Source organism: Periplaneta americana, chromosome 9 (assembly GCF_040183065.1).
Source record: "Periplaneta americana isolate PAMFEO1 chromosome 9, P.americana_PAMFEO1_priV1, whole genome shotgun sequence".
Classification (NCBI taxonomy): domain Eukaryota; kingdom Metazoa; phylum Arthropoda; class Insecta; order Blattodea; family Blattidae; genus Periplaneta; species Periplaneta americana.
In genome coordinates, this window is record NC_091125.1 from 143371394 (window position 1) to 143399213 (window position 27820).

Genomic DNA, 27820 nt, shown 5'->3' on the forward strand with positions numbered 1-27820 from the left:
AAGTGCATATAGAGCGCAAAGAGACTTTTTAAAAATTAGCAGTGGCGACGCTAAGGTCTAAATACTGGGTAGGCTGAAAAAATCTGCTTATCTTATCTCTTTTTTTTTTTACAGCAGATGTTTCGCTGCTTTTCTATCAACATTTTTTGTGACACATATTTTACAAATGATGATGGCCACTAATTTTCTCTTTATATTTTCTTTTCCTTTTTTCTTATTCTTTTCTTTTATTGTACTTTTTCTTTTTCTTCTCCTTTCTTTTTCCTTTCTTATCTTTGCTTCTTTTACTTCTCTTTTATATTCTTTTTTCTTAGTCTCTTCTTTTTTCTTTTAATATTCTTTTTTTTTTGTTTTCTTTTTAACATAGAGTTATGCAGATTTTTCAGAAAATAACCCCATAATTAATACTAATTAGTGAAGAAAACAAATAAAATTACTGATTAAATTTCCAGGCCTTGGACAAAGAAGCACAAGACTTCGAAACTAGTCGAGCAAGGTAAATCCTAAATATTAACACAGTAAAGAATTAGAAATTTAATCAGTGACATATACGTGTTAAAAGTGTATATAGAACAATTAAAAATTAAGTTAAATTTAAAAATAAAAATATCAGAAAATGGCGCATGCAATACTTATAGATTGACTTACCCTTGCAGATTATGTTGTAGGCACTTTTTAGTCGAAGGATGGGATGGAGAATTCAGAAGTTAATCTCCAGTCCAGTGCTTTCGTGTTTTGTTTGCTCTTGTTCTTTTTTGAAATGTACACCCTGTGATCATCAGTTATTACTAACAAGAACGTTAGTTGCAAAATCATTAATTGTGAACAACTTCACTTGTGCATATAAAAAAAAGGATATTCATATAAAGATATAAACATTAAACCGAATCGATTCTGTCATTCTGAAATTAAGCCTCTTCACAGCCATGTTTCTTTATTGTAGTGAAACATGAACTTCTTTCTCAGTTTATCCAGCGTTTTATACAATTTCCAAAGTAATTTCACAAACACATACAGGGACATAATTTTATTTTTACTAACATTTCTAATATTAACCTGGCTATACCTTTGGATTAATGATTGAGACCCGAAAACACCATTTGTTACCTCCTTCCTCGACTGGAGTTCGATGATATTGGCGTAAAATACAAACAGATCACTTTACTAAGTACAGGAGGGAAGAAAAATACTTCATCCATTTACGTAAAGTAGGAAATATCGCGATTTTGAGTGTGATCATTTTCATTAGGTTTTGTTTAATCAAAATACAGTACAATATTAACAGTAAGTGTTTTTACTCACGAACTGAGTTATCCATGCGAACGTATTCATTATGCAGTGTATATTATACTGTCTACAGCACATTAGCGTACAATATAGAGAATGAAGTTAAAATTAAAAATAATCATAATATGGATATTTAAACACATTTTTTAAAATGGTGGCCGTTCATTTCAATACAGGTCTTTTGTGCCTGTTATCGCACTATAGACTATTGCATCCAATTCCAATTACCAGTTTCGTCCTTCATACTCAGTAACTCATGTTGAAATAATTCTGTACCTACTCTATAAAAGAGTACCTTAAGTACTGTAAATTCAATCTTCACTTCTGCCCGACCCGCACAGATAAAATTACTCAGACATGCTATCTACTGTCCGTCCTAGTGGTTATGCCGTAGGATCGTAGAAAGGGGGGGGGGAATCACGTGATAGTTAATTACTTAACGAGGCCCTTTCATTTAAGTTATTTTAAACAGTTGCATAATATTACGTAGACGTCCAATTAATTCCTAACAGAAATTAATGTTTTCAGAAAAGAGCTAAGAAAGCCCAGCCACTAGTCTTTACAGTGGAGCGAGCAGAAGCAGGTGGGGGAAATCAGGATGCGACGTAGGCAAACGGACGACAGTACCTGTGCGAAAATATGATTCAATATTGGAAATTTTCGTCACTGGAAAACGCGAACATATTTCTGAAACGTACTATAATCACTAACTCAGTACTGCGGCATTAGTTCTGTGTGGACAGTTGGAAATTGGTTAGTAGAAGGGGTGGGAGTGAAGTACATTCAAAAACTCAGGTACAATAAAAGTTGAAGTAAAAATAAAATGATGTCCCTGTACTTACCTAATGAACGAATGTTGACGACATGCGAGAGCAGACTGTGTTACTAAGCAACAGAGAACAATATATTTTACAATAATAATTTATTGTAATGCTATTGTTTACTGTGTATTTCAGACTGCAGCATTACGGCTAGTTTAATAGTAAATTTTTTCACGATAATGTGTTTTCACGTCGTTACAGCAAACGGTCGCCATAAAAAAATGGACCAACAACAAAAATTACATTAATATTAAAATGAAGACAAAAAAAAGTAAAAACCAAATTTCCCACAAATGTGATTGTTTCAAGTTAATAAGAGTAATGTTTTAAATCAAGATTTAATATTTATTACACTAAAATTGTGGATATTTATATAGGAAATTATTTAATTATATACGAGGATCATTTCATAAGTCGTGGCAACTGTATTATATCAGTCAAAAAGCTGCAGGAATAGAAATTCACTAGATGCAACTGAAGGTCACTGGAATGTGCTTAGTATACTTCCCTGAGTGTACAAAACATATTGCTGGAATAACGGTCTATGTTGCTCGTCCGATAGTTAATTTATGAATGGAATTACGATGTGACATTTTTGTTCCTCCTGCACAGTTAGCAGATTGTAACATAGACTGTTATTCGGCCCAACGCTTCAAATAATGAAATTACTTAAAAATAAATAAAAGTCACATGTTTAAAAGTAAACAATGTGTCATTTCAACTGTAATTATGCGACATTATCAACAGTAATCTCACTAGACGTTTTGATTTATCTAGAGAAAATCAAAACTCGAGTGGGATTTAATTGACTATTACACGATTAGAAGAAAGTATATAGGCTAAAAATTAGAAGTAACGAAGTACTCCAATACAATAAAATATTGACTTACGAAAATACAACTGTCTACAAATGTATTATTGTACCATCTCAATATTACAAATATTACGCTAGATGCATGCTAGATGGCAGTAGTGTCTTTATACAGACACTGTAATGATTACTATTCAATAAATCTTAATATTAAACAATCTCTGATACGTGACTATCCATAATATCATATAGCAGAAGTTCTTTTTATCCTCTCAGAGCAGAAGCTATGACATAACCTAACTAATATACACAAGTGTTAGAAAAGTTTTAATTAACGACGATGACATAAAAAATAAACATGAATAATTTTAAAAGGAATAATTATTGAATGTACAATTTTCAAATTTGAATGTGGTTGGTGGTTCAATTGATGTTATATTGGACGAGTGCATAATAGAAGTGGAACTCGTTGATTTAGGCCTACATGGTGTATTCAACTTATTCAGGATTTCCGAATGGTGCTCTTCATTTATTTGTAAATCAGATTTCAGAAGATGCATAGGTATGGTCAGTGATTTTTATTAATTCTTGTTCTTGAATGCCAATGCGAGTCATATTTGAAACTGCTGTGCATCGACTGGAGTGGTTTGTAATTTTATATATATTTTTGACGTCCAGATGTTGGCAAACAAAGAAACAAATGCTACGGACGCGATAAAATTGTGCGATAAGCAGCCATGATTGGTTGAAATACGTCCTTTCGTACTGTTTTATTGGTCAAAAGTAGTATGACATAGTAAGAGTGTAATAGTCCCTACAAATTACAGGCGTGAATGAGTAATCCCCATTCTTATACTTCACCAGGTATTTTTCTGATAAATGCAACTTTTTTGCAGATATGAAGCGGATATTTAAAAGGATAATTTATGCTGTTACACATATGAAGAGTTTAGAGCTATAGTGGGCCAAGCGCCATGTATTAAAAACGGAGAAAACAAGAGTTAAAATTAAGTGAATACCTTAATTCAATGAAACATATTGGAAGTAATATAAAGTATGCACTTTAAAACTAAATGATATTTTAATCTTCATTAAACTATTGCATTCATTTAACTTTCACCCTTGATTTTTCCGTTTTTAAGAAATGGCGCTTGGCCCACTATGGTTCTGAACCCTTCATATGTATCTGACTGAAAGTCAAGTAGAGATTTTATAAAAGTGACTATGGAAGGATATGGAGAACAGAAGGCAACTGTAAAGTGTGAGTGAAAGGATTCATAAGCATTTGTAATTTTGGTCAGTGGAACAGAAAAATCAGCACCATATTGTTGGTGGAAATGAAGAAAACGGAAACAAATAAGTGTTCGTCAAATACGCTTCAAATTTCGCCAATCGTTGATCATTCGGCGCTATTAGCAGCATATCGAGAAGAAACATTCTTTAGCCGCAGATGAATCTAAGTACACAAGGTCAAAACACCACCTCAGTCATGCCCCAATTTCATTTCTCTTTTTATAGTCATTTGACATACCAAGATTCAGAATTTTCGTGTGCACGAGTAGTCGATGCATTAGAATTGGAAATATATTTAAGTGGGGACGAGACGGGTTGTTTAGTTACAGACCGGGACGAGAGACACTTCGCCGGGAAAGGCTCTCTCGTGGAACACTAGCTATTTTTTTTTTTTTTTTAGTTGACACGTGTACAGTAGCGACAAAAAAAACCGGACCGACCCTTGTAGCTGATTTCAGAGCCTTGTTCACTCAGAGCACGATAGACTGATAACTAAGACTTTCGTGGTTCGAATCCTGCCTGGGAAGGAAACTTTTTTTTTGTTCCTTATTCAAATTTATTCCCAATACTTTTCGATTACGGCTATATTTTACTACTTAATTAACTTATTATTCCCAGAACATGAATTTTACCAGCAATCGAAAAGTATTGGGAATAAATCTGAATAAGGAACAAAAAGAAGCTTCCTTCCCAGGCAGGATTCGAACCACGGAAATCTTAGTTTCCAGTCTATTGTGCTCTGGAGTGAACAAGACTCTGAAATCAGCTACAAGGGTCGGTCCGGTTTTTTTTGTCACTACTGTACATGAATCCCATCAGTCATTGCAAAGTAAAGGTTGTTTTAATTCATAATGGTTTAAGTTAAAAATATTTATTGGATATGATAGATATTAACTTTACAAATGATATGTTGCAGTAAGCACAGAGATAAAAAAAATATAAACATAATAGATGCCTAAATAATTAATAATAGCGGGTGTTGTGTTGCTTAAATGAATAAATGTTATATAACATGATATGGATCTAGAACACCATATACCACCGTTATAGATTCATCACTTGTATTCAGTTTATTGTTCTGGCAAGTTTTTTTTTTTTTTTTTTTTTTTTTTTTTTTTTGCGAATAAAAATATTTCACATTCTTATTATATAAAACCTGTGCTTGAAACTGATCGTTTTCTGACGCACCATGGTTCATCTGCAATGCTACACTTCATGGAGATATTGAAGTCCAAGAAGCAACCACTGCCCTTACCACACACTATATCAAGCTTTTTTGTTCTTTCATTGATCATGAATCAAATATCCCGTTAATATGCTCGTGAAGGGACTGTGGCCTTCAAGCGTTATAAGCGAGACAGCGCTATAGACGGGAAGTTAATTACGAAATGGGGTTGAAAAATTTAGACACTATCTCATAGAAAATATATTTCATTGCGCGTAAGTTACAATGCAAAATGCAAATAAGAGCTCCTTTCATATGCAAGGAAAAATTGTTGTTTGCCTTGTGTTTTTACTGATAATATAAATAATAATATTTTCTATGCGGTTCAAGTATCTACAGATAACTTTTGTACTATCAGACTTATTTCATCAATCAAATCAAACTCCTGTATCTCCTCATGAGGAGCATAGGGCATTCACAAAGTGCCTCCATCGGACCCTATTTGTAGCCAACTTCTTCACTTCGCTCCATGTTTTCCCCTCCCTAGCAATTTCCTCCAAAACTGTTCTCTTCCATGTATTTTTTGGCCTTCCTCTTGTTCTACTACCCTGGGGGTTCCAATCCAAAGTCATTCTTTCTACTGCTCCATCTTCTTTCCTGATTGTGTACCCTATCCAATTCCATTTTCGTCTTTTTATTTCTATTGTGATTGCTTTCTGATTTGTTATCTTCCATAGTTCTGAGTTTGTGATTATATCTGGCCATCTAATTTTAAAATTCTTCGTAAACATCTATTAACAAATGTTTGCAGTTTATTTTGTATAATTTTACTTGTTTTCCATGTCTCACAGCCATATAATAAGACTGATTTCACATTACTGTTAAAGATTTTAATTTTTGTAGATCTAGATATAATATAAGACTTCCATATTAGGTACAACTGGACAAATGCACTATTTGCATTTTTTATTCGGTTCTTTACATCCTCAAAGACTCCACCATCCTTGTCAGTTATACTACCCAAATATTTAAATTCTTGAACAGTATCAATGTTATTATTATTTATTATAACTTTATCTGTCTTTTTTATTATTTAATAAACATATTTCATACTCCGTAGAATTCAAAGGTTGACTAAATTTTATAGAAAGGACAGGAATGTATGTATTCATAGAGACTTCTGAGTGTTAAAATCCTTTTCATACGAAGGAAAGTACCGGCAAATACAACTTCGGACAGTGCTGACCAGAGGGTTTTTTTAAGGTACTGGGTGAACCTTCTTTCTTGCACTCGTGGTGCAATGATCCTTATTAGTCACAGCAACACATTTCTTTACTAGGCTTTTAAAACATTATAAGTTTCGCAACTTATACGGAATTTTTACTCATTTCCTATCCGAAAAAAGCTCTACAGCCAAAATCACCGTTTCTGGCGTGTGAAATAAGTAGTGGGAACGTTGAGGGCGAGTATGTTATCTTTGTCGCAGTATGTGGGTGAAAAAGCTGACAAATGATTGGCAGACTGCTGACGTGACTTCTGTGTAGGAGGTGGGAGGTCTACCTCTCTCAGCCAAAGTGGCAACAGATGCTAAGTACTCAAGGACACATTCCAGAAGCGCGAAGTGCGAGTATCTTGCTTTTACCGTACTCAGTGGACAATAAGATAACACTGTGATTGGCAGATCGCTGACGTGACGTGTATTTGGGTGGTACCGTTCTCAGCTGCACTGGCAACAAGTGCTCACTGACTGGCTTTTTACTTAAGGGGAGAGGATGGTATTTTTCGGTGAAAAATGTGTAAATTTTCAAAGAAAAATCTTTAAAATACTCTGTGATATGTGTGGAATGCATAGCATTACATTTTGTGGGTATTTGTGCCCTTATCGGATGTTGAGTCGCCATTTTTAAACTTCCTGCGGGCCACACCAGTAGAGTAACGGTTAGCGCGTCTAGCCGCGAAACCAGGTGGCCCGGGTTCGATTCCCGGTTGGGGCAAGTTACCTGGTTGAGGTTTTTTCCGGGGTTTTCCCTCAACCCAATATGAGCAAATGCTGGGTAACTTTCGGTGTTGGACCCCGGACTCATTTCACCGGTATTATCACCTTCATCTCATTCAGACGCTAAATAACCTAAGCTGTTGATAAAGCGTCGTAAAATAACCTACTAAAATAAAAAAAACTTCCTGCGTTACGGATTTTTAAATAACTCGCCCACTTTTATTGTTGTTTCCGGTAAATTAAATTTTCAAATTTTTTTTCTTTAAAATACCCTTTGATATGTGTGGAATGCATTGCATAACATTTTGTGGGTATTTGTGCCCTTATCGGATGTTGAGACGTCATTTTTAAACTTCCTGCGGTATGGATTTTTAAATCACGCGCCCGCTTTTATCGGTTTCAAGTAACTTCTTTCTTTTTTGCTACATTGCCAGACAAAAATGGATATAATTTCTGAACTATTAAAGGTATATGCATGAAATTTAGAACACACATTCTTTAGACTATTAGGAAACTTTTCTCTGTAACAGAATTTTGTTAATTGATTTCATTTTAAAAATACGTCCGTTTGTTTGCAAGAAAGGAAATCAGAAAATTGTTATTAAATTTTAATTATTTATTTTACAAACGTAAGGACTAATATCAAAATTCTGTTACAAACAGTTTGTAGTACATGCTTTTACAAATACATTGCAAAAGAAACTGTTTGAATCCATCTTTAAAAACGGTTTAGATATATCGGTTTTAGTACAATCCTGCATTGGGTATATATTTTTTTCAAATTTGGGCCCCCAAATAATTTTTTTATTTTATTTTATTTGGTTGAGTTGACACAGCTATGAGCTCTCTACATACAAAAAATTAATATTTTACACCAAATAGGAAAAAAGTTAAAAAAAAATACCGTTCTCCCCCCTGGACACAGGCCAGAACCGCTGGCGCTGGTTTTACAAGCGGGATTTGGAAGTCTTAAAAGAGGGTAAAATTATGTAGGATTATGTATGAAATATGTAGGAACCATACAAAAAATCGTAATGAACGTGACGGCGTTACAGGCGAGAGCATATTAACGAGATTTTACCACAGTCTAGTATATACAGTCACGAAGCTCAATACGTAGTAAATATGCATCCATAGATAGTTGCTAAGCACTAGGATCGCTAACATCGCATCATTACAGACAATGCGAAATAGTACTCGCACAGTCTATTGTTCCTAGCACCCTCACAACTCAAGCTTCGTGACTGTATATACTAGACTGTGATTTTACTGTACCTGCACAAATGCCATTTGTGCGAGATCGTGCGTATTTGCTTGGTTTCCGCACAAAACCAATCCGCGGAAAGTCTAAAATTCCACATTCAGTATTCCCAACCTAACACACATAACAATTTCCCTCTTCTTACCGCTTGAGTGACATATTGATTTTACTGCTTTAGACTTTTAAAATACAGTATTATTTTTAGAGACGTTCAATATAGTAATAATTATAAATTGGAAACTTACCACTGCAATTTCACCTAAATTGCACTGTTAATTATTGTTTTTAAATATTTGCAAAAATTAAGTAAACTCTACAACTCCACTAAAGTTACTGCATTCGTGATGCAAGTAACATTAAGAAAGCCTTGAAAAAATCAACAAGATTCCAGATGCCGATGTTATTACTGCAATATGTTATATAAATAATATTCTTAAAATATTAAAATGAAAAATAAATCATTACATAACCTTACCGTTTGTTTTAAGTTCGCATTTATAGACTGGGGGGGGGGGGAATACAGACTTATATCACGGCATGCTGGAGTATAGTAAACACAGAAAACATTTTAAAGCAACAATGTTGAAGATAGATATTTTTGTTTTGAAAATTTGCCGTCATTGAACAGAAACCAAGATGGAGATTTCATTGCAACTAATTAGAAATTCCTCTTTCAGGTATGTAATAAACGATCGTCGCACAAAATAATGTACGATACATGAGCGGTATGTTTTCTTTCAATTCTCGGAAATTAAAAAAGCTTAACTACGTTTCGCTTTTTCAGACTTTTCCTCGAACATGAAAACTTCAACATACCGCTCTTGTAACGCATATTACTATTTCAAAACAAGATTAAAGATTAAAAAGAGAGAAACGTATTGACCTTAGAAATCCGCCTTAAATATACAAGAAGTTCACCTTTAGGAGACACCAACTCATGTTTCATGTCTACACTATATTTTATCTGTGCTTCTCTCAACTAAAATGTAACCTGCTACAATAAATTCTTCGTTCTAAAAAATAACATTTAGGATAAATATGTTTAATGTTTTCGCTTAATAGTTTTTCATCTTTAGCATACAAAATTCCAACGCCTACTTATGTCTTTTGAATTAAAATTGCTTTTATATAGGCTTCCATATAGCACATGCAATGAAGGCAGCTATGGTACAACCCATAATGATTGAAGTTCCGAAGAGTCTTTCATTCAGCTTCGCCTTAGAAGAGGCCTCCCGCATGGCGCTCATTACTATGTTGTCTGCAATCTTCCAGTCATCCTGCAACATGTGACATCTAGTATTATATTTATAAACTAGCCGCTACGGTGACCTAATGATTAGAGCGCTTGACTTATAATTCTGTGAAACCAGGTTCGATCCCTGGTGTACCCCGAAGTATACCTTGTTGGGCAAGCCCGTGGTCTAGATAATACAGGGATTTTATCTGGGTGCTTCGGTTTCCCTGTGGTATCCCAATAAATCTCAATCAACATTTTATCGCGAGTGTAGCGTAGACCAGCCTCTTACGGCGCCCCCTGGGTAACGATCCTGTCAGTAAATTGTTCTACACAACTGGCTTCGTATGGGTGAATTACAAACAGTCATGTACCCGCCATTAGTAAAAAAAAAAAAAAAAAAAAAAAAAAAAAAAACATTTATAAACTCCTTCTCTTCAATAATATATTTAATACCGTCATCTTTGTTACTTCACTTATAATATTTCGAAAGCGAGTCTCCAACGACTATAATAAATATTTAAAATATAATTGCTACTATCCAGATAAGCCTATTGTAGAGTTCGTGTTACTCATGTTTGTAATGGTTTCTTTTGAAGCGTGGGGAGGGGGAATAAAAGAGGAATAGAAGGAGAAATAAATAGAAAGAAAGACAGAGATAGAAATAAGACAGAGACGAACAATAAAGAAAGGTCAGAACCTGCGACAGCTGAGGATATAGAAAAGATATTTTATATGTTTAAAAAACGTGGGGATGGGATCAAAAAGTGCAAGTAAAGTGAAATTGTAAACGAACGAGAAGTATAGGGGAGAGGGAAATTGTATAAGCTGATGTGTAGAGATAAATATAAGTATTTATAGGAAGTGAGAATAGTGAGAAAGGATTAGGTGTAAGTGGAATAGTGAGGAAATGAAAGTGAGAGCAAATAGGAATGAGTGAAAATAGTGAGAAAGGGTTAAGAGAAGTGAACAAGTAACAGCATAAAATTAGTACTAACATTTGAACGTTGGAACAGTAAATGAATATAAGAGGAAAATAGGATAAAAGGTCAAAGAACAAGTAGGACAAATAATTCAATATGATAATTTATAGGGAAAAAATGAAATTGAGATTTTAGTGAATAGTAGTTAGAGGATAAAGGGGGGTGTGAAAGTAGTATAGAATATTAGATATATTAGGATTAATGAAGAAATAGAGAATAGCAAATGAAATGTAGGAGAAATACTGAAGGGGAGTTTGACCAAATAACAAAAAAGATACATAGTGTAATTGGGAGTATTTGTGTAGACGTGTACTGCAAATAATGTGTTATTGTAATAATATGTTAATGGTGGCGCCGGATACAGAAATGTGAGGTACACCATTACATGTAAAGAAGTGCTGTGACGAAATATATCATATATCATATCATATCTCATATATAATGTCTCATATATCATATCTCATATATAACATCATATCTCATATCATATATCATATCATATATCATATCATATCATATCATATATCATATCATATATTATATCATATCATATCATATAATATCTCATATATAATGTCTCATATATCATATCTCATATATAACATCATATCTCATATCATATATCATATCATATATCATATCATATCATATATCATATCATATATTATATCATATCATATCATATATCATATCATATCTCATATATAATGTCTCATATATCATATCTCATATACAACATCATATCTCATATCATATATCATATCATATATTATATCATATCATATATCATATCATATATCATATCATATATCATATCATATATTATATCATATCATATCATATATCATATCATATCATATATCATATCATATATCATATCATATATCATATCATATATTATATCATATCATATATCATATCATATATTATATCATATCATATCATATCATATATCATATCATATCTCATATATAATGTCTCATATATCATATCTCATATATAACATCATATCTCATATCATATATCATATCATATCTCATATCATATATCATATCATCATATCATATCATATATCATATCATATATTATATCATATCATATATCATATCATATATTATATCATATCATATCATATCATATCATATATCATATCATATCTCATATATCATATCTCATATATAACATCATATCTCATATCATATATCATATATCATATCATCATATCATATCATATATCATATCATATATTATATCATATCATATATCATATCATATATTATATCATATCATATATCATATCATATATTATATCATATCATATCATATATCATATCATATCTCATATATAATGTCTCATATATCATATCTCATATATAACATCATATCTCATATCATATATCATATATCATATCATATCTCATATCATATATCATATCATCATATCATATCATATATCATATCATATATTATATCATATCATATATCATATCATAATGGTTTCTTTCGAGCTTATTATACTCGTAATATACAGTTAAAAACTTATTGCTATCTTGCATTAGTTTGGTAAGTTTTCTTTTAATATCAGCTATTGACAATATTAGACTATTATCTTTACAATCTAAGCATCTAAGCGGGGGACAGTGGTCGTAAAATATTAATTTCATACTAATTAGGTTAGAGGGCAAGAAAAGTTAAGCTCATCATGTCAATCATTATCATTAGCTACTATTTAAAAACATTATGTTAAAACAAGCATTATTAGGCCGTTTCTAATTGCCACATTTTCAACTGAAGTTAACTAGATAGTTGTCTAATAATTTCATTTTTCACATTTTTCTTCATCACTTCCCATAATTTGTTTAATACTACATTGTTATAGACTTTTTCTAAATCCACAAAAAGAAGATGTAGTTATCCTTTCGCGTTTTTCTTTTCCAATAGTTATTTAACTACAAATAATGAAAATGATGGTGGATTTATTTAATCTTGTAAGGTTAAAATCACAGATTCTTCTCTAAGATTTAATCAGGAGTAAGAATTGGATAGAGAGAATATTGCAAATTAACCAAATATAGTACAGTCGAGGCAAAAAAACCAGACAGACCCTTGCAGCTGATTTCAGAGCCTTGTTCACTCCAGAGCACGATATATTTGTAAATGAGACTTTTGTGGTCCGAATCCTGCCTGGGAGGAAACTTTATTTTGTTCCTTATTCAAATTTATTCTCAATACTTTTCGATTGCAGCGATATTTTACTACTTAATTAATTTATTATTCCCAGAACATGAATTTTACCAGCAATCGAAAAGTATTGGGAATGAATTTGAATATGGAACAAAAAAAAAGTTTCCTTCCCAGACAGGATTCGAACCACGAAAGTCTTATTTACCGGTCTATCGTGCTCTGGAGTGAGCAAGGCTATGAAATCAGCTACAAGGGCCTGTCCGGGTTTTTTGCCACTACTGTACATAAGGAATCGAAAGAGACAATCATAATATTTACAATGTAAACAACAAATCAATAGAAATGAGACATATGTACAAGGAAGGATAGGAAAGTAACGAACAACAATTTTTGTAATATATTTAATAGGTAAGAAAAAGAAATAATGCACAAAAAAGCTAAACATTTTATATATTTTTCGACATGTCAACCAAGTCTCTCGACATTTCTCCCATCGTGATACCAATCTGAGTACACCTTGTTTAATTAGTTGATGAAAATCCTCGGAAAAACTTCAATCTGGGTCCGCTTGTTTCACGGACAGACGTGCTGTTACTCAAAGCGGTGGACTCTTCATGGCGTTACGAACTCTTTTGGGGAGTATCATTCAGTCAGTTGCGACACCTCGCGTATAAATGGCATGTTTTCCACAAAAGGTGGATGGAGGGCGTAGGAATTATATGACATATAAGGGTTACAGGATCGGAAAGGAAGCGGATCGTGCTCTTTGAAATAGTAACTATCCTTGAATTCGACTGGAGAGACATAGAAAACAGCAAAAAAAAAGCACCCAAAATATCTCTAACTTAATTTGAATTTAGAAACCAAAATTAAAGCGCACAAATAAACAAAAAGCATTTTTGTACCTTTCCACAAAATACAGGAGAATTCTTGCTGACGGCGCCGAAATATCTAGGAAAATATAAAATAAATACGCAAATACGGGATACCTGGCAACCCTACTGCGATGTACAGCCACCTCGGGTATGTAAGGATCACTCTTCATGTTTGAAATGTCTTGCCAAATGCGTCTTATTGAGCTCTAACTGCGTTGGAACTGTAAATAGTACTATATTTTTTGCCTTTACTTACTTCACTTAGAGAGATGCCATTAAGTTCCAATTTTTCTTGACTGTCTTGAGATTTTTCCGAGTGTCTTTGTGTCTCACAAGTTTCCTCTTCTTCATCTGAGACTAATTTCTAAAAACAAGAAACATAAACAGGGTGATTGTGAAGGAAAGGACCATACGTTGGGGGATGATAGTATGGACTGTTCTAAAGGGAAAGCATTACATAGGAATAGATCTTATTCTCAATGGTTTCCGAGAAACAGCTATTTGAAAATAACAAGTATGAGTCTCCTTTCCTTTTTCTGTATAATTTCTCACATTACTTACTTACTCACTCACTTACTTACTCACTTACTTACTCACTCACTTACTCACTTACTCACTTACTCACTTACTTACTCACTTACTCACTCACTTACTTACTTACTTACTTACTTACTTACTTACTTACTTACTTACTTACTTACTTACTTATTGGCTTTTAAGGAACCCGGAGGTTCATTGCCGCCCTCACATAAGTCCGCCATTGATCCCTATCCTGAGCAAGATTAATCCAGTCTCTATCATCATATCCCACCTCCCTCAAATCCATTTTAATATTATCTTCCCATCTACGTCTCGGCCTCCCCAAAGGTCTTTTTCCCTCCGGCCTCCCAACTAACATTCTATATGCATTTCTGGAATCGCCCATACATGCTACTTGCCCTGCCCATCTCAAGCGTCTGGATTTAATGTTCCTAATTATGTCAGGTGAAGAATACAATGCGTGCAGTTCTGCGTTGTGTAACTTTCTCCATTCTCCTGTAACTTCATCCCTCCTAACCACAAATATTTTCTAAGCACTTTATTCTCAAACACCCTTAACCTATGTTCCCCTCTCAAAGTGAGAGTCCACGTTCCACAGCCATACAGAACAACCGATAATATAATTGTTTTATAAATTCTAACTATCAGATTTTTTGATAGCAGACTAGATGACAAAAGCTTCTCAACCGAATAATAACAGCCATTTCCCATATTTATTCTTCTTTCCTCTCGAGTTTCATTTATATTTGTTACTGTTGCTCCAAGATATTTGAATTTTTCCACCTCTTCGAAGGAGTATAAAACACAATTTGAAGCCATGATATTTTCTTACACAGGGATTACAAACACAGTCAACTCAGATCTCGTGCAGTCCGAACATTTTTCACTGGGAACAGGGCTCGCAATGGCTACTTCTCTTAAAAGTGTCGAGATCCCCCAAATGTCGAGACGTTCCAAAGACCCTATATCAATTGAGGCGGTCAGAAACAAAGGGTTATAAGTGTGATTAAAAGTTACTAAGTATTCGTAAATTCCGTGAAATTTTAATTTTAAATATTAATATGCAATGTGGTTAAAAGATATATCCCTTTATCACTGAAATTTTAATGGATACGCTTAAATAATTATTTTTAGAAATGTCATTTACACTCCTTTGCTTCTAACCGCCTCAATTGTGAATAAGTAAAGTTTTTATTTTTAATTATTCAAATCCTACCACTAATTTTCGGATGACCCACAATAGTGTACAGCTTTGCAAATAATGGGTTACCTTGGATTCCATATCGTCTGCATATTCCACCACCTCCAAGTGCTGGATTTCGCGAAATCCATAGCTCCCGTACAACACATTGTTGAAATGGTGTTGCCAGTATGCGTCCCACGTGTCTCTATTGCGGTGCTTCACAATGAAGGGAATGCCGATCAGATCGGCGATCATCCGCCACTCGGCCCTAGTTAAGACTGCCAGCTTGGCCAGGCAGCAGCTCTCGTGCAGCATCCTCAGGCTCTCTCTGTGCTCCATGTCGAAGTGTCTGTAAATGCAGCTGAACATGATGTGCATCTTGCAGTTTGGTCGATGCTTGCAGAATTCCACTATCAGTTCAGCACATCGAGTGCAGGGTGAGAACGACACCAGTATCAGCACGTGTCTGCAACAAACAATTTATAAATAATAAATCTTCCAGTATTGGGCCGATATCGCGTTCATCCTCTCTCTTATTGGGATATAGAACCAGCGTAGGTATTCACATTTAGTGGAACTACCTGATCTTGTAGTTATAATGCCGGCATACTACAACCGCTGAATCCGAATTCGAATTTTGGCCATAGTGGAATAGTATCTAGTATTTTTTCGCTGTGAAAAAAAGTTTTTATTTGAGATGAATAGAAGATAGAAATTAATCAGTGATATATTCTCCTACATTATCTATGACTCTCTGCCAACATTAGGATAGTTTCTCGATTCCGTTTCTGAAGAATTCTGCTGGTTTGGTGTTAAAGAAATCGTCAAGTCAAGTTTTTAAAGAATTTTCATTATCAAAGGAGTTTCCTTGAAAATTGGCGAATAGAGAGAAGAGAAGGTGGAAATAAGAGGACACAAGATCGGGAGAATTTGGGAGCTGTGGAATCACCTCCAAACTAAGCTCCTTGATTGCTGTTTTCGTCATGTTAGCGGAGTGCAGGCGTGCATTATCGTGTTGCAGCAGCATTTGATGCGGTCTTCCAGGTCGTTTTTCTTCCATTGCGACCACAAGGCGTCTGAGTTGTTGACAATAAATGACTTCAGTTATGGTTACATTCCTGGGGAGCAATTCGTAGTACACGACGCCTTTTTTATCCCACCAGACGCATAACAACTAACTTCTGTGGAAGGACACTAACTTTTGTATGAACTGTTATGTATTGAAACGACAGAACCATTTTCTTACAATTCTTATCCCAATGCACAAATGTTTCGAGCCGCCTTTGCTGTCTTTGCTCCTCTATTAAACTCAAACAGAAGAATATGCCGAAAGTGTTCTTTTTTCCACTTGACATTCCATCTTCTTTAGCTCAAATCCACAAAATGCAAGACATATTTATAAGCACAACATTCCAAATAACAAATAATAAATGACCAACGATAAACAATCTCCTAACAACGCAGTCGTTAGGTAGGCAACATCGGTAGGCATGCGCCTTAGTCGACTGAGCTACGCCATAGCTTTGACTCCATTTATAATTAAACATGGTTCGAATAGTTCATATTTGAAACTTAGACATTTTGTTCGGTATAACAACAGTTCAGTCATTCGGTTGAGAAGCTCTTACCATCCAGTCTGCTGTCAAAAAATCTGAAAGTTAGAATTTATAAAACAGTTGTATTACCGGTTGTTCTGTATGGTTGTGAAACTTGGACTCTCACTTTGAGAGACGAACAGAGATTAAGGGTGTTTGAGAATAAGGTTCTTAGGAAAATATTTGGTGCTAAAAAGGATGAAGTTACAGGAGAATGGAGAAAGTTACACAACGCAGAACTGCACGCATTGTATTCTTCACCTGACATAATTAGGAACATTAAATCCAGAGATGGGCAGAGCATGTAGCACGTATGGACGAATCCCGAAATGCATACAGAGTGTTAGTTGGTAGGCCGGAGGGAAAAAGACCTTTGGGGAGGCCGAGATGTAGATGGGAGGATAAAATTAAAATGGATTTGAGGGAGGTGGGATATGATGATAGAGAGTGGATTAATCTTTCACAGGATAGGGACCGATGGCGGGCTTATGTGAGGGCGGCAATGAACCTCTGGGTTCCTTAAAAGCCAGTAAGTAAGTAAGTAAGTAGAGCCTCGAAATTGAAGAGTTTAGCTTACTTGGCCTGTAGTCCCTCCTGCAACTCACGATCCGTAATGTACTGGAGCGCCGTGTGCTCTACATGTTCTTTCCAGTCGTTCCTCTTGAGCACCACGTTGACATTGCGTCCCGACGCCTGGTCCTCGAATTGCGCCCAGCACAATATGGCGCAGTTTCTTCTCAGAGCTGGGCGTCCGTTACGGTAGAAGGTGAACCAGTAAGTGGCGCCGTCCGCCATTCCCCACGTGGCTGACTGCATCCTGCCCAACAAATCATGATCATTCTGGTGTAAAAGCAGTCCTAAATACCGTGAGATCCAACGAGCGGTGGAGTTCCCGACCGCGCTTTCAGTCACGTATGTTGTGGGAAGGTGTGGCGGGGAATACCGGCAGCAGTAAACGACACCAGTTCGGTGGAGTGGGGATGTATTGAACGCTTGTTGTGTTCATTGTGACATTATTTGTATATATAATTTATACAGTATTTACAATAAACATTGAAATTATATTAAAACAAAAGATTAGAATGTAAAAACTATTAATACAAGAAATTCTATTAAATATGTAAAGCAACACTGATCATAATATTTAAACATTAAAACATAACAATTAAGTGAAATTATTTTACCCTCATATGTTAAGAACGATTTCCCCCTTGTTTTTTATTACCCACAAAACCCATAGATCTCCACTTATGAAGAATACCGTCGTTGTTCCTGAAATAACTCCTATGTGAAAAATATACAATTTTCAGTAGGAAGAAAAAACACATTTATTCATCCTATGGCAGCCGTACATACGAGATTGTGAATTCTTACATTTTGGAAACAAAGAAACATAATTACATATAGGAGATTTTATTATTTGCTGTATCACTATTTAAGTTATTTAATAGAGCAAAAATCTGAAAATCGATAAATATGTCACATAGGAGTTATTGCAGGAACAATGACGTACGATTGTGAAGGAACTCGTGTTTCCGGATACTTTTTTCTATATCGTCACTTCAATTCGTCGTTATTCTTGCAATAACTCCTATGTGCAAAATATAAAATCTTTCAGGAGGAAGGAAAAACACATTTATTCATCCTATGGCAGCCGTACATAGGAGACTGTGAAATCTTACATTTTCGAATCAAAGAGATGTAATTACATACAGGAGATTTTATTATTTGCTGTATCACTATTTAAGTTATTTAATAGAACAAAAATCTGAAAATCGATAAATATGTCATATAGGAGTTATTGCAGGAACATCGACGAGATATATATATATATATATGTGTGTATGTATGTATATATATATATATATATATATATATATATATATATATATATAATTTTCATTGGTTCAGCTGATTCGCACCTGAACCATTTATTTTTCATTCATTGGACTTTGTTACCATCTGTAATGTGAATAATTTCAAGGAAAAATTTTTCCGGTGCCGGGTATCGATCCCTGGACCCTTCGCTTAGCGCGCGAATGCTCTTCCGACTGAGCTACTCCAGGGATTATACAAGACACCGTCACAATATATAGCTATAGTCAGCAATATTAATCCATCAGCTATATTATACCTGGCTTACAAAACCGGATTTCGCTACCTATTGCAGTTCCCCACATTCATCATGATGCTGGGATGGCACAAGTCCCATACATTGGCCGAAATTTCACAAGAAAGTCTGTCTTTCCCCATGAGGACTGAAACCAGAGCTCATTCCGTAAAGCTAGTCCAAGACATGACGACTTAAACTACACAGCTACGGTCCGGGACAGTTTATCTTTGTAGAATGAGAAAGTAAAACTTAGCAACCACGAAGTGACCATCTTACCTGCAAAGCTGAACTACATCTAACTAAGCATGCATTATGAGTAGCGTAATGCTTCTAAGGGTTTGTACCATACTCGCACATATTACGACATTTCGAAACTGCGTTGGATCGCGTTTTGAATAAATTATAAATGGTGCAGGCACTGAGACTTATCGACGAATGTTGTAAGACTGTTTCTCAATCAGTGGTTCACAAACTTGAGTTGCTTCTCGAGTCCACACGTGTGGAGTAACGGTCAGCGCGTCTGGCCGCGAAACTAGGTGGCCCGGGTTCGAATCCTGGTCGGGGCAAGTTACCTGGTTGAGGTTTTTTCCGGGGTTTCCCCTCAGCCCAGCAAATGCTGGGTAACTTTCGGCGCTGGACCCCGGACTCATTTCACCGGCATTATCACCTTCATTTCATTCAGACGCTAAATAACCTAGATGTTGATACAGCGTCGTAAAATAACCCAATAAAATAAATAAAATAAAATTGCTCCTCGAGGTGTAGTACGATAGCCGCAGTTCATAACTATTACCGGTAAGAAAGAGAACTAATATCTTTGAACAGTACAGTAAATGGATTCATAATAAAGTGCTCTAGCTTAGACGTTGACTTGGTCACATCAACTTGAAAGGAAGATTCTCCCTTAACACTTATATTTTTAACACTGTCTGAGTATTATAGTTATCGCGAATCTGTTAATTTCGTTCTTGTTCCTCTCGATTCCTCCCTCTACTCCTCGCACCCACAATTTCTCTCCTTCTTTCTATCTTTTCCTCGCTCTTTTATATTTCCACTCACTCCCTCCTCCTTCCATTCTCTCCCTCTTCCACTCTCTCCCTCTTCCACTCTCTCCCTCTTCCACTCTGTCTCGAGTGCATCTGTTGTCTCTCAGTTTCTCTTCACCACTCTCGTCCTCTCTCCTCTTGCTTTCACTCTATCTCCTTCTCATTTATTATTTTTTTCCCTTCCTCTTTTCCTTTTTGGCGGAGAACTACTTCTTTCCCCTGAGTAGGTAACGAGAGGGATAACTTAGAAATTGACCGTCACATTTAATACAACTCACTCTCCTGGGTCTCTCCCTTGTTCCCCTTCTCCTTGTCATTCCCTCGTTCTCCTTTCGTCCCCTCGTTCTCCTTGTCGTCCCCTCATTCTCCTTGTCGTCCCCTCGTTCTCCTTGTCCCCTCGTTCTCCTTGTCGTCCCCTTGTTCCCTTCGTTCTCCTTGTCGTCCCCTCGTTCTCCTTGTCGTCCCCTTGTTCCCTTCGTTCTCCTTGTCGTCCCCTCGTTCTCCTTGTCGTCCCCTCGTTCTCCTTGTCGTTCCCTCGTTCTCTTTGTCATTCTCTCGTTCTCCTTGTCGTCCCCTCGTTTTCTTTGTCATTCTCTCGTTCTCTTTGTCATTCCCTCGCTCTCCTTGTCGTTTCCTCGTTCTCCTTGTTCTCCTTCTCGTCCCCTTGTTCCCCTTGTCCTCCTTGTCGTCGTTTCGTTCTCCTTGTCGTCCCCTCGTTCTCCTTGTCGTCCCCTCGTTCTCCTTGTCGTTCCCTCCTTCTCCTTGTCGTCCCCTCGTTCTCCTTGTCGTCCCCTCGTTCTCCTTGTCGTTCCCTCCTTCTCCTTGTCGTCCCCTCGTTCTCTTTGTCGTTCTCTCGTTCTCTTTGTCATTCCCTCGCTCTCCTTGTCGTCCCCTCGTTCTCCTTGTCGTCCCCCCGCTCTCCTTGTCGTCTCCTCGTTCTCCTTGTCGTCCCCTCGTTCTCCTTGTCGTCCCCTCGTTCTCCTTGTCGTCCCCTCGTTCTCCTTGTCGTCCCCTCGTTCTCCTTGTCGTCCCCTCGTTCTCCTTGTCGTCCCCTCGTTCTCCTTGTCGTCCCCTCGTTCTCCTTGCCGTCCCCTCGTTCTCCTTGTCGTCCCCTCGTTCTCCTTGTCGTCCCCTCGTTCTCCTTGTCGTCCCCTCGTTCTCCTTGTCGTTCCCTCCTTCTCCTTGTCGTCCCCTCGTTCTCTTTGTCGTTCTCTCGTTCTCTTTGTCATTCCCTCGCTCTCCTTGTCGTCCCCTCGTTCTCCTTGTCGTCCCCCCGCTCTCCTTGTCGTCTCCTCGTTCTCCTTGTCGTCCCCTCGTTCTCCTTGTCGTCCCCTCGTTCTCCTTGTCGTTCCCTCGTTCTCCTTGTCGTCCCCTCGTTCTCCTTGTCGTTCCCTCGTTCTCCTTGTCGTCCCCTCGTTCTCCTTGTCGTCACCCCGTTCTCCTTGTCGTCCCCTCGTTCTCCTTGTCGTCCCCTCGTTCTCCTTGTCGTCCCCTCGTTCTCCTTGTCGTCCCCTCGTTCTCCTTGTCGTTCCCTCGTTCTCTTTGTCATTCTCTCGTTCTCCTTGTCGTTCCCTCGTTTTCTTTGTCATTCTCTCGTTCTCTTTGTCATTCCCTCGCTCTCCTTGTCGTTTCCTCGTTCTCCTTGTTCTCCTTCTCGTCCCCTTGTTCCCCTTGTCCTCCTTGTCGTCTCGTTCTCCTTGTCGTCCCCTCGTTCTCCTTGTCGTTCCCTCGTTCTCTTTATCGTTCTCTCGTTCTCTTTGTCATTCCCTCGCTCTCCATGTCGTCTTCTCGTTCTCCTTGTCGTCCCTTTATCCCTCTTAGCTTCAAATATTTTCCTTAGCAGCTTATTCTGGAATATCGTAGTGTCTGTTCCTCTGTCAAAGTGAGAGTCCAAGTTTCACAACCATACAGAACAACCGGTAAAATAACTGTTTTATAAATTCTAACTTTAAGATTTTTTGACATTAGACTAGACGATAAAAGCTTCTCAACCGAATAATAATAGGCATTTCCCATATTTATTCCGTGTTTAATTTCCTCTCAAGTGTCATTTATATGTGTTGTGTTACTCTAAGATATTTGAATTTTTCCACCTCTCCAAAGAATAAATTTTCGATTATATTTCCATTTCGTACAATATTCTGGTCACGAGAGACAATCATATACTTTGTCTTTTCTGGATTTACTTCAAAACCTACCTCTTTACCATTTGATTAAATATAAGCAAATAAATTTAAAATTAATACCCTTCCATTATTTCACCCGAAAATCTGAATTTAGGAGTAATAGAAATTGTATTAAAATTTATAACGATATTGAAAGTATAGTACACGGGATTGTCAGTTAACCAGAGTATTATCAAGTCAGATTATTTAGGAAGAAATCACAAAACTAGACTATGCTTTTGTGGACATCCCTTGCCATGTTTAAGAAAAAATGAAAGGAGGGATGCAAGAAATGGTGAAATAAAAAGTAAGCACATATTGACAGATTGAAGGTAACAGTAAGAGAAACTAAATCAAGAAAAAAAGAAAGAGGAAATACAGAAGAAAACCAAAAATAAGGGAAAAATAAAAATAAATGAACTGAACTAAGAGAAAACTAACAAAGAAAAAGAGCTAAGGTGTGAGAAATGAAACCAAGGGACAGGAGAAGAAAGTAAGAAAAATATGGATCAAATTAAAAAGAAAATTGAGATATTCAGACGATCGGTCTCAAACTCTCCTTCCCTAAAATAATTATGTTGATACTACTGCCTGCAGTGACATAAAACTGAGATTACTTTTACTGTCATTATACCCGCAGTAATATCTCAATGAACTCCTTTCCTATGGAAGAAAGAGCTTGTTAAAACATTGGAGAGTTGATAAAGGAACTCGTATCAGACGCTCCTTATCCCTTCCCCGCCTCAAGGTTATGATTAATGTCCTGAATTTAATGTCCTGGAACTAAACAATGAAACAAGACGATTGTAAATGTCAGTATAAGAAGTACTTCACTGGTTCTGCTGCTAATCTGCCTCATGAAAGAAAAGAGTGCCCAGTAAATAATCTCATTCATTTTCCTCAGTCTTTCGGATTATGTCCGGCATAGAAACGTGAGTACAGTGTGCTTACACAAGGTGGGGCAAAATGAACTCATGATTTTGAAGTCTTTACTACTCGGTAACTTGCCATTAACATTTATTGAAAAACCTATCAATTCCAAAACGGTCTGTACGTCGACATACTTTGTCCTTAATATATCCAACACCTCTTTTCGTCGGGTATTGCACATAGAATTAAATTACCATCCGTACAAAATTCAAATAGTGCAAAAGTTGTCGGCCCGTGACTTCATTTGAAGAACGGAATTTTGTAATTATTAATTTATTCGTTTAATGAACACATGGATTATTCGTCACTTAATAATGTCAGACGAAGCACAATTTGAATTGTCTGGTAGTGTAAATAAACATAACATGCGATACTGCTTGTGGCTTTTTTTGTGGGGTTATTTAAAGAACAAAGTGTAAGAAACTCGTCCAGTAGATTTAAAAGCCCTGAAGCAGAAAATTATGGAGCAAACTGATGAAATTCCTCCAGACATGCTATGTGCGTCATGAAAAATATCGTGACTCGGGTGAGAGAGTGCATCAATGCAATGGACGACACCTGCCCGGCGCCATTTTCACGAATTAACTTTGGTTTTGTGATCTGTAAAAATGGCGAACTTGTGCCTCCTGTTGCTCCGTCCTGTTGAAACAGTATGTTTTCATTCACTGGAAAATGGGCGAGTTGTGGTGTAAAAAAGTTCTGTATCATTTCAACATATCGCACTGAATTAACAGTCACTGCATTTGCGGCCTCATTCTCAAAAAAAGAACGGGGCAATTAATCCGCACACTATACCGTTACCTTCTGGGCATGGAGAGGTTTCTCAATTAATTGCAATTTGCAGTAACTATGCGCACCATTTAACAAAACATGGTAGCGACAAATAACTTCTTACTAGGGAACGCGGAGATAGTGACGTCACCGCCTAAGGAGTCATAAATTGTAAAGTAAGTAGGTAGAGAAGAGACGGTTATATCCATTCTCAGCCTCTCCATATGAACCGTATACTCCCATCAAATCTTTTCGTTTGACTGGCCCAACTTGTACAGGGACATCATTTTATTTTTACTTCAACTTTTATTTTACCTGAGTTTTTTAATTTACTTCACTCCCACCCCTTCTACTAACGAAGTTCCAACTGTCCTCCACACAGAACCAAGGCCGCAGTACTGAGTTAGTGATTATAGTACGTTTCAGAAATATGTTCGCGTTTTCCAGTGACGAAAACTTCCAATATTGAATCATATTTTCGCACAGGTACTGTCGTCCGTTTGCCTACGTCGCATACCGATTTCCCCCACCTGCTTCTGCTCGCTCCACTGTAAAGACTAGTGGCTGGGCTTTCTTAGCTCTTTTCTGAAAACATTAATTTCTGTTAGGAATTAATTGGACGTCTACGTAATATTATGCAACTGTTTAAAATAACTTAAATGAAAGGGCCTCGTTAAGTAATTAACTATCACGTGATTCCCCCCCCTTTCTACGATCCTACGGCATAACCACTAGGACGGACAGTAGATAGCATGTCTGAGTAATTTTATCTGTGCGGGTCGGGCAGAAGTGAAGACTGAATTTACAGTACGTAAGGTACTCTTTTATAGAGTAGGTACAGAATTATTTCAACATGGGTTACTAAGTTTGAAGGAAGAAACTGGTAATTGGAATTAGATGCAATAGGCTATAGTGCGATAATAGGCACAAAAGAACTGAAGCCTGTATCGAAATGAACGGCCACCATTTTCAAAAATGTGTTTAAATATCCATATTCTGATTATTTTTCAATTTAACTTCATTCTCTATATTGTACGCTAATGTGCTGTAGACAGTATAATATACACTGCATAATGAATACGTCCACGTGGACAGCTCAGTTCGTGAGTAAAAACACTTATTGTTAATACTGTATTGTATTTTGATTAAACAAAACCTAATGAAAATTATCACACTCAAAATCGCGATATTTCCTACTTTACGCAAATGGATGAACTACTTTTCTTCCCTCCTGTACCTAGTAAAGTGATTTGTTTGTATTTTACGCCAATATCATCGAACTCCAGTCGTGGAAGGAGGTAGCAAACGGTGTTTTCAGGTCTCAATCATTAATCCAAAGGTATAGCCAGGTTAATATTAAAAATGTTAGTAAAAATAAAATGATGTCCCTTTACTTATACAGTATGTAAGCAGCAGTTAATTTGAAGGCACTACATATTTTGTGTTTACAGTGTGTCTCTTATCCACTTTTTGACCTGCAAATGTGCGAAGAGAATGCAGAAGAAGCCAAAGGATTCATTTCCAATGGCGGTCGGAGACTCGCGCATCTCACAAATGTGACATTCAGGGATGGGGAGACGTTTGCTTTCACAGAGGAGACAAGCGGACAAAATAGACATTTGCAACCTCAGGTAATATATTTCGAAACAATTTCTGTGAAACGTATTTTGTAAAGTTTTCTTAGTAATATACAAATCAGGTATAGCTCTCTGAAAAGCAGACTTGAATAATTTCAAGGGAAAAATTTTTCCGGAGCTGGGCATCGAACACGGGACCTTTGGAACGCTCTACCGATTGACAAGCAAACATTCTAATGAGGGTAGATAAAAAACTTAAATTTGTTTCTTTCATCATGTTAATAACGTCAAAAGAAGCGCCTATACAAATTTTGGCCACTCAACCGCAATTACAAGGCCGTTCAGAAAGTGATTTTCTCTGGTGCAATTTAAAGAAATAAAATCACAATTGCATGGAAAGGTTTACTGAAAAATACAGAAATTGTTGCGCTATTTGTCAACATATCCTCCATTGGAATTGAGACATTTGTCATACCATGGGATCAATTTTTGTATCCTTGTGTCGTAGAAGTCAGCCGCCTGGAATCGGAACCAGCGTTTGACAGCCGTCTGCGCCTCTCTGTCGATCCCATGATATGACAAATGTCTTAGTTCCAGTCACAGTCTACTATATACACTCGCGAAGCTCAATATGTAGCAAAAATGCAAACAGGGGTAGTTGCCCACCACTAGGATCGCTACTATCGCCTCATCATCGCAGATCTCTCTCCTAGCAGACGACAAAATATGTTACACTTTCGTTGTCGTGTTCTTTTGGAAAAATTAACACCTTCCTTCCATTATTGAAATATTAAATGCATAAAGTTAATTTATTATTTTAATGAAGTATATTAAATTCCACCATAAACTCGAAGATACCTGCAAGAAATAAGTTAATATAATTTTTGTTTGTGCGAAACGAACTGAAATTTACTATAATAGCTTCACTCATTCAAGATTATAGCGATAATTAACTATGAAACCAATAAATATTAATTTGCATTTTCCTTTACAACAATAATAATGGAAATATGAATTAATGGAGTAACTTACGCGTACCGGTACTTGTAGTGTAGGCTTACGTAGTTAACAAAGTGGGATGAGGTTAAGCAATAATAATCACACCAGAATTGGAAATAAAACGTGATCAATAAATTTTATTGTAACAGACTTTTTCTACGTCTCTAGTAAAGCAACAAATAAAAATAACAACAAAATTAACAGCTATAATTAAAAACATATCCTTTGAAAAAAAAAAGTAGGCCTAAGCAATAATAATCCCACCAGAATTGAAAATAAAACGTGATCAATAAATTTCATTAAAACAAACTTAATTTTTCTACGTCTTTAGTAAAATAACATAAAAATAATAACAAAATTAGTAGCTATAATCAAAAATATATCCTCTGAAAAAAAAAGTAGACCTAACCTTTATTTCTCTGGAAATTTAGCAGAACTTTAACCGGTATCTAATGTCCTTTCGGTTAGATAAACATTTCATTGTGAAATTTAAGGATATAATGTATTCTAACAGTCACAAAGAACTTCAAAATTAAGAGTTTTGTTTCTGCACGGCATTCTTGTGGAAACCCAGGAACCTTTCTGAATCTTTCGGAAATCGGAAAAGGATAACTCTGGGCTCTTTCTCTTACTGTTGCTACTATTTATAGCACTACAAACGTCTCCTCCTTGTCCCATATTATTATTCCAATTATTATATTTTAGCCATTAACATTTTCATTACAACCAATAACGAACATTTCACAAGCATCAATGTGAAATACGCAACGAGCTAGCACTCGACAGAAATACGACACAGTCCAAAGTCGACCATGGACAGTCTATTGTTTCTAGTTGCTAACCGCTTGGAGCGCTTTATCACGAGATTTGCAAAAAAACAGCTCAAGCTTCGCGACTGTATATAGTAGACTGTGGTTCCAGTGGAGAATATGTTGAAAAGCAGCTCAACAATTGCTGTGTCTGTTCCAATAATTTTTTCCACTGAAATTAT

At 36.3% G+C, this 27820-nt stretch overlaps 2 protein-coding genes across 2 annotated transcripts in view; one reads left to right on the top strand and one right to left on the bottom strand.

Annotated features, from left to right (window-relative positions):
- The window catches only part of LOC138706587 (arylsulfatase B-like), a 115534-nt gene that overhangs the window by 66805 nt on the left and 20909 nt on the right, over positions 1-27820 (top strand). Inside the window, exon 2 of the mRNA XM_069836079.1 lies at positions 25705-25884. Within this exon, the coding sequence (XP_069692180.1) occupies positions 25735-25884 (150 nt within the window). The 5' untranslated portion in view covers positions 25705-25734. The remainder of the gene's footprint in view (positions 1-25704; positions 25885-27820) is intronic.
- On the bottom strand, positions 9471-18158 carry LOC138706590 (uncharacterized). The gene is made up of 4 exons (XM_069836084.1): positions 17806-18158; positions 15721-16099; positions 14167-14274; positions 9471-9911 (listed from the first exon to the last, which is right to left on the bottom strand). Exons 1-4 carry the CDS (start codon positions 18042-18044, stop codon positions 9759-9761), a joined length of 879 nt encoding a protein of 292 aa, XP_069692185.1. The 5' UTR covers positions 18045-18158; the 3' UTR covers positions 9471-9758.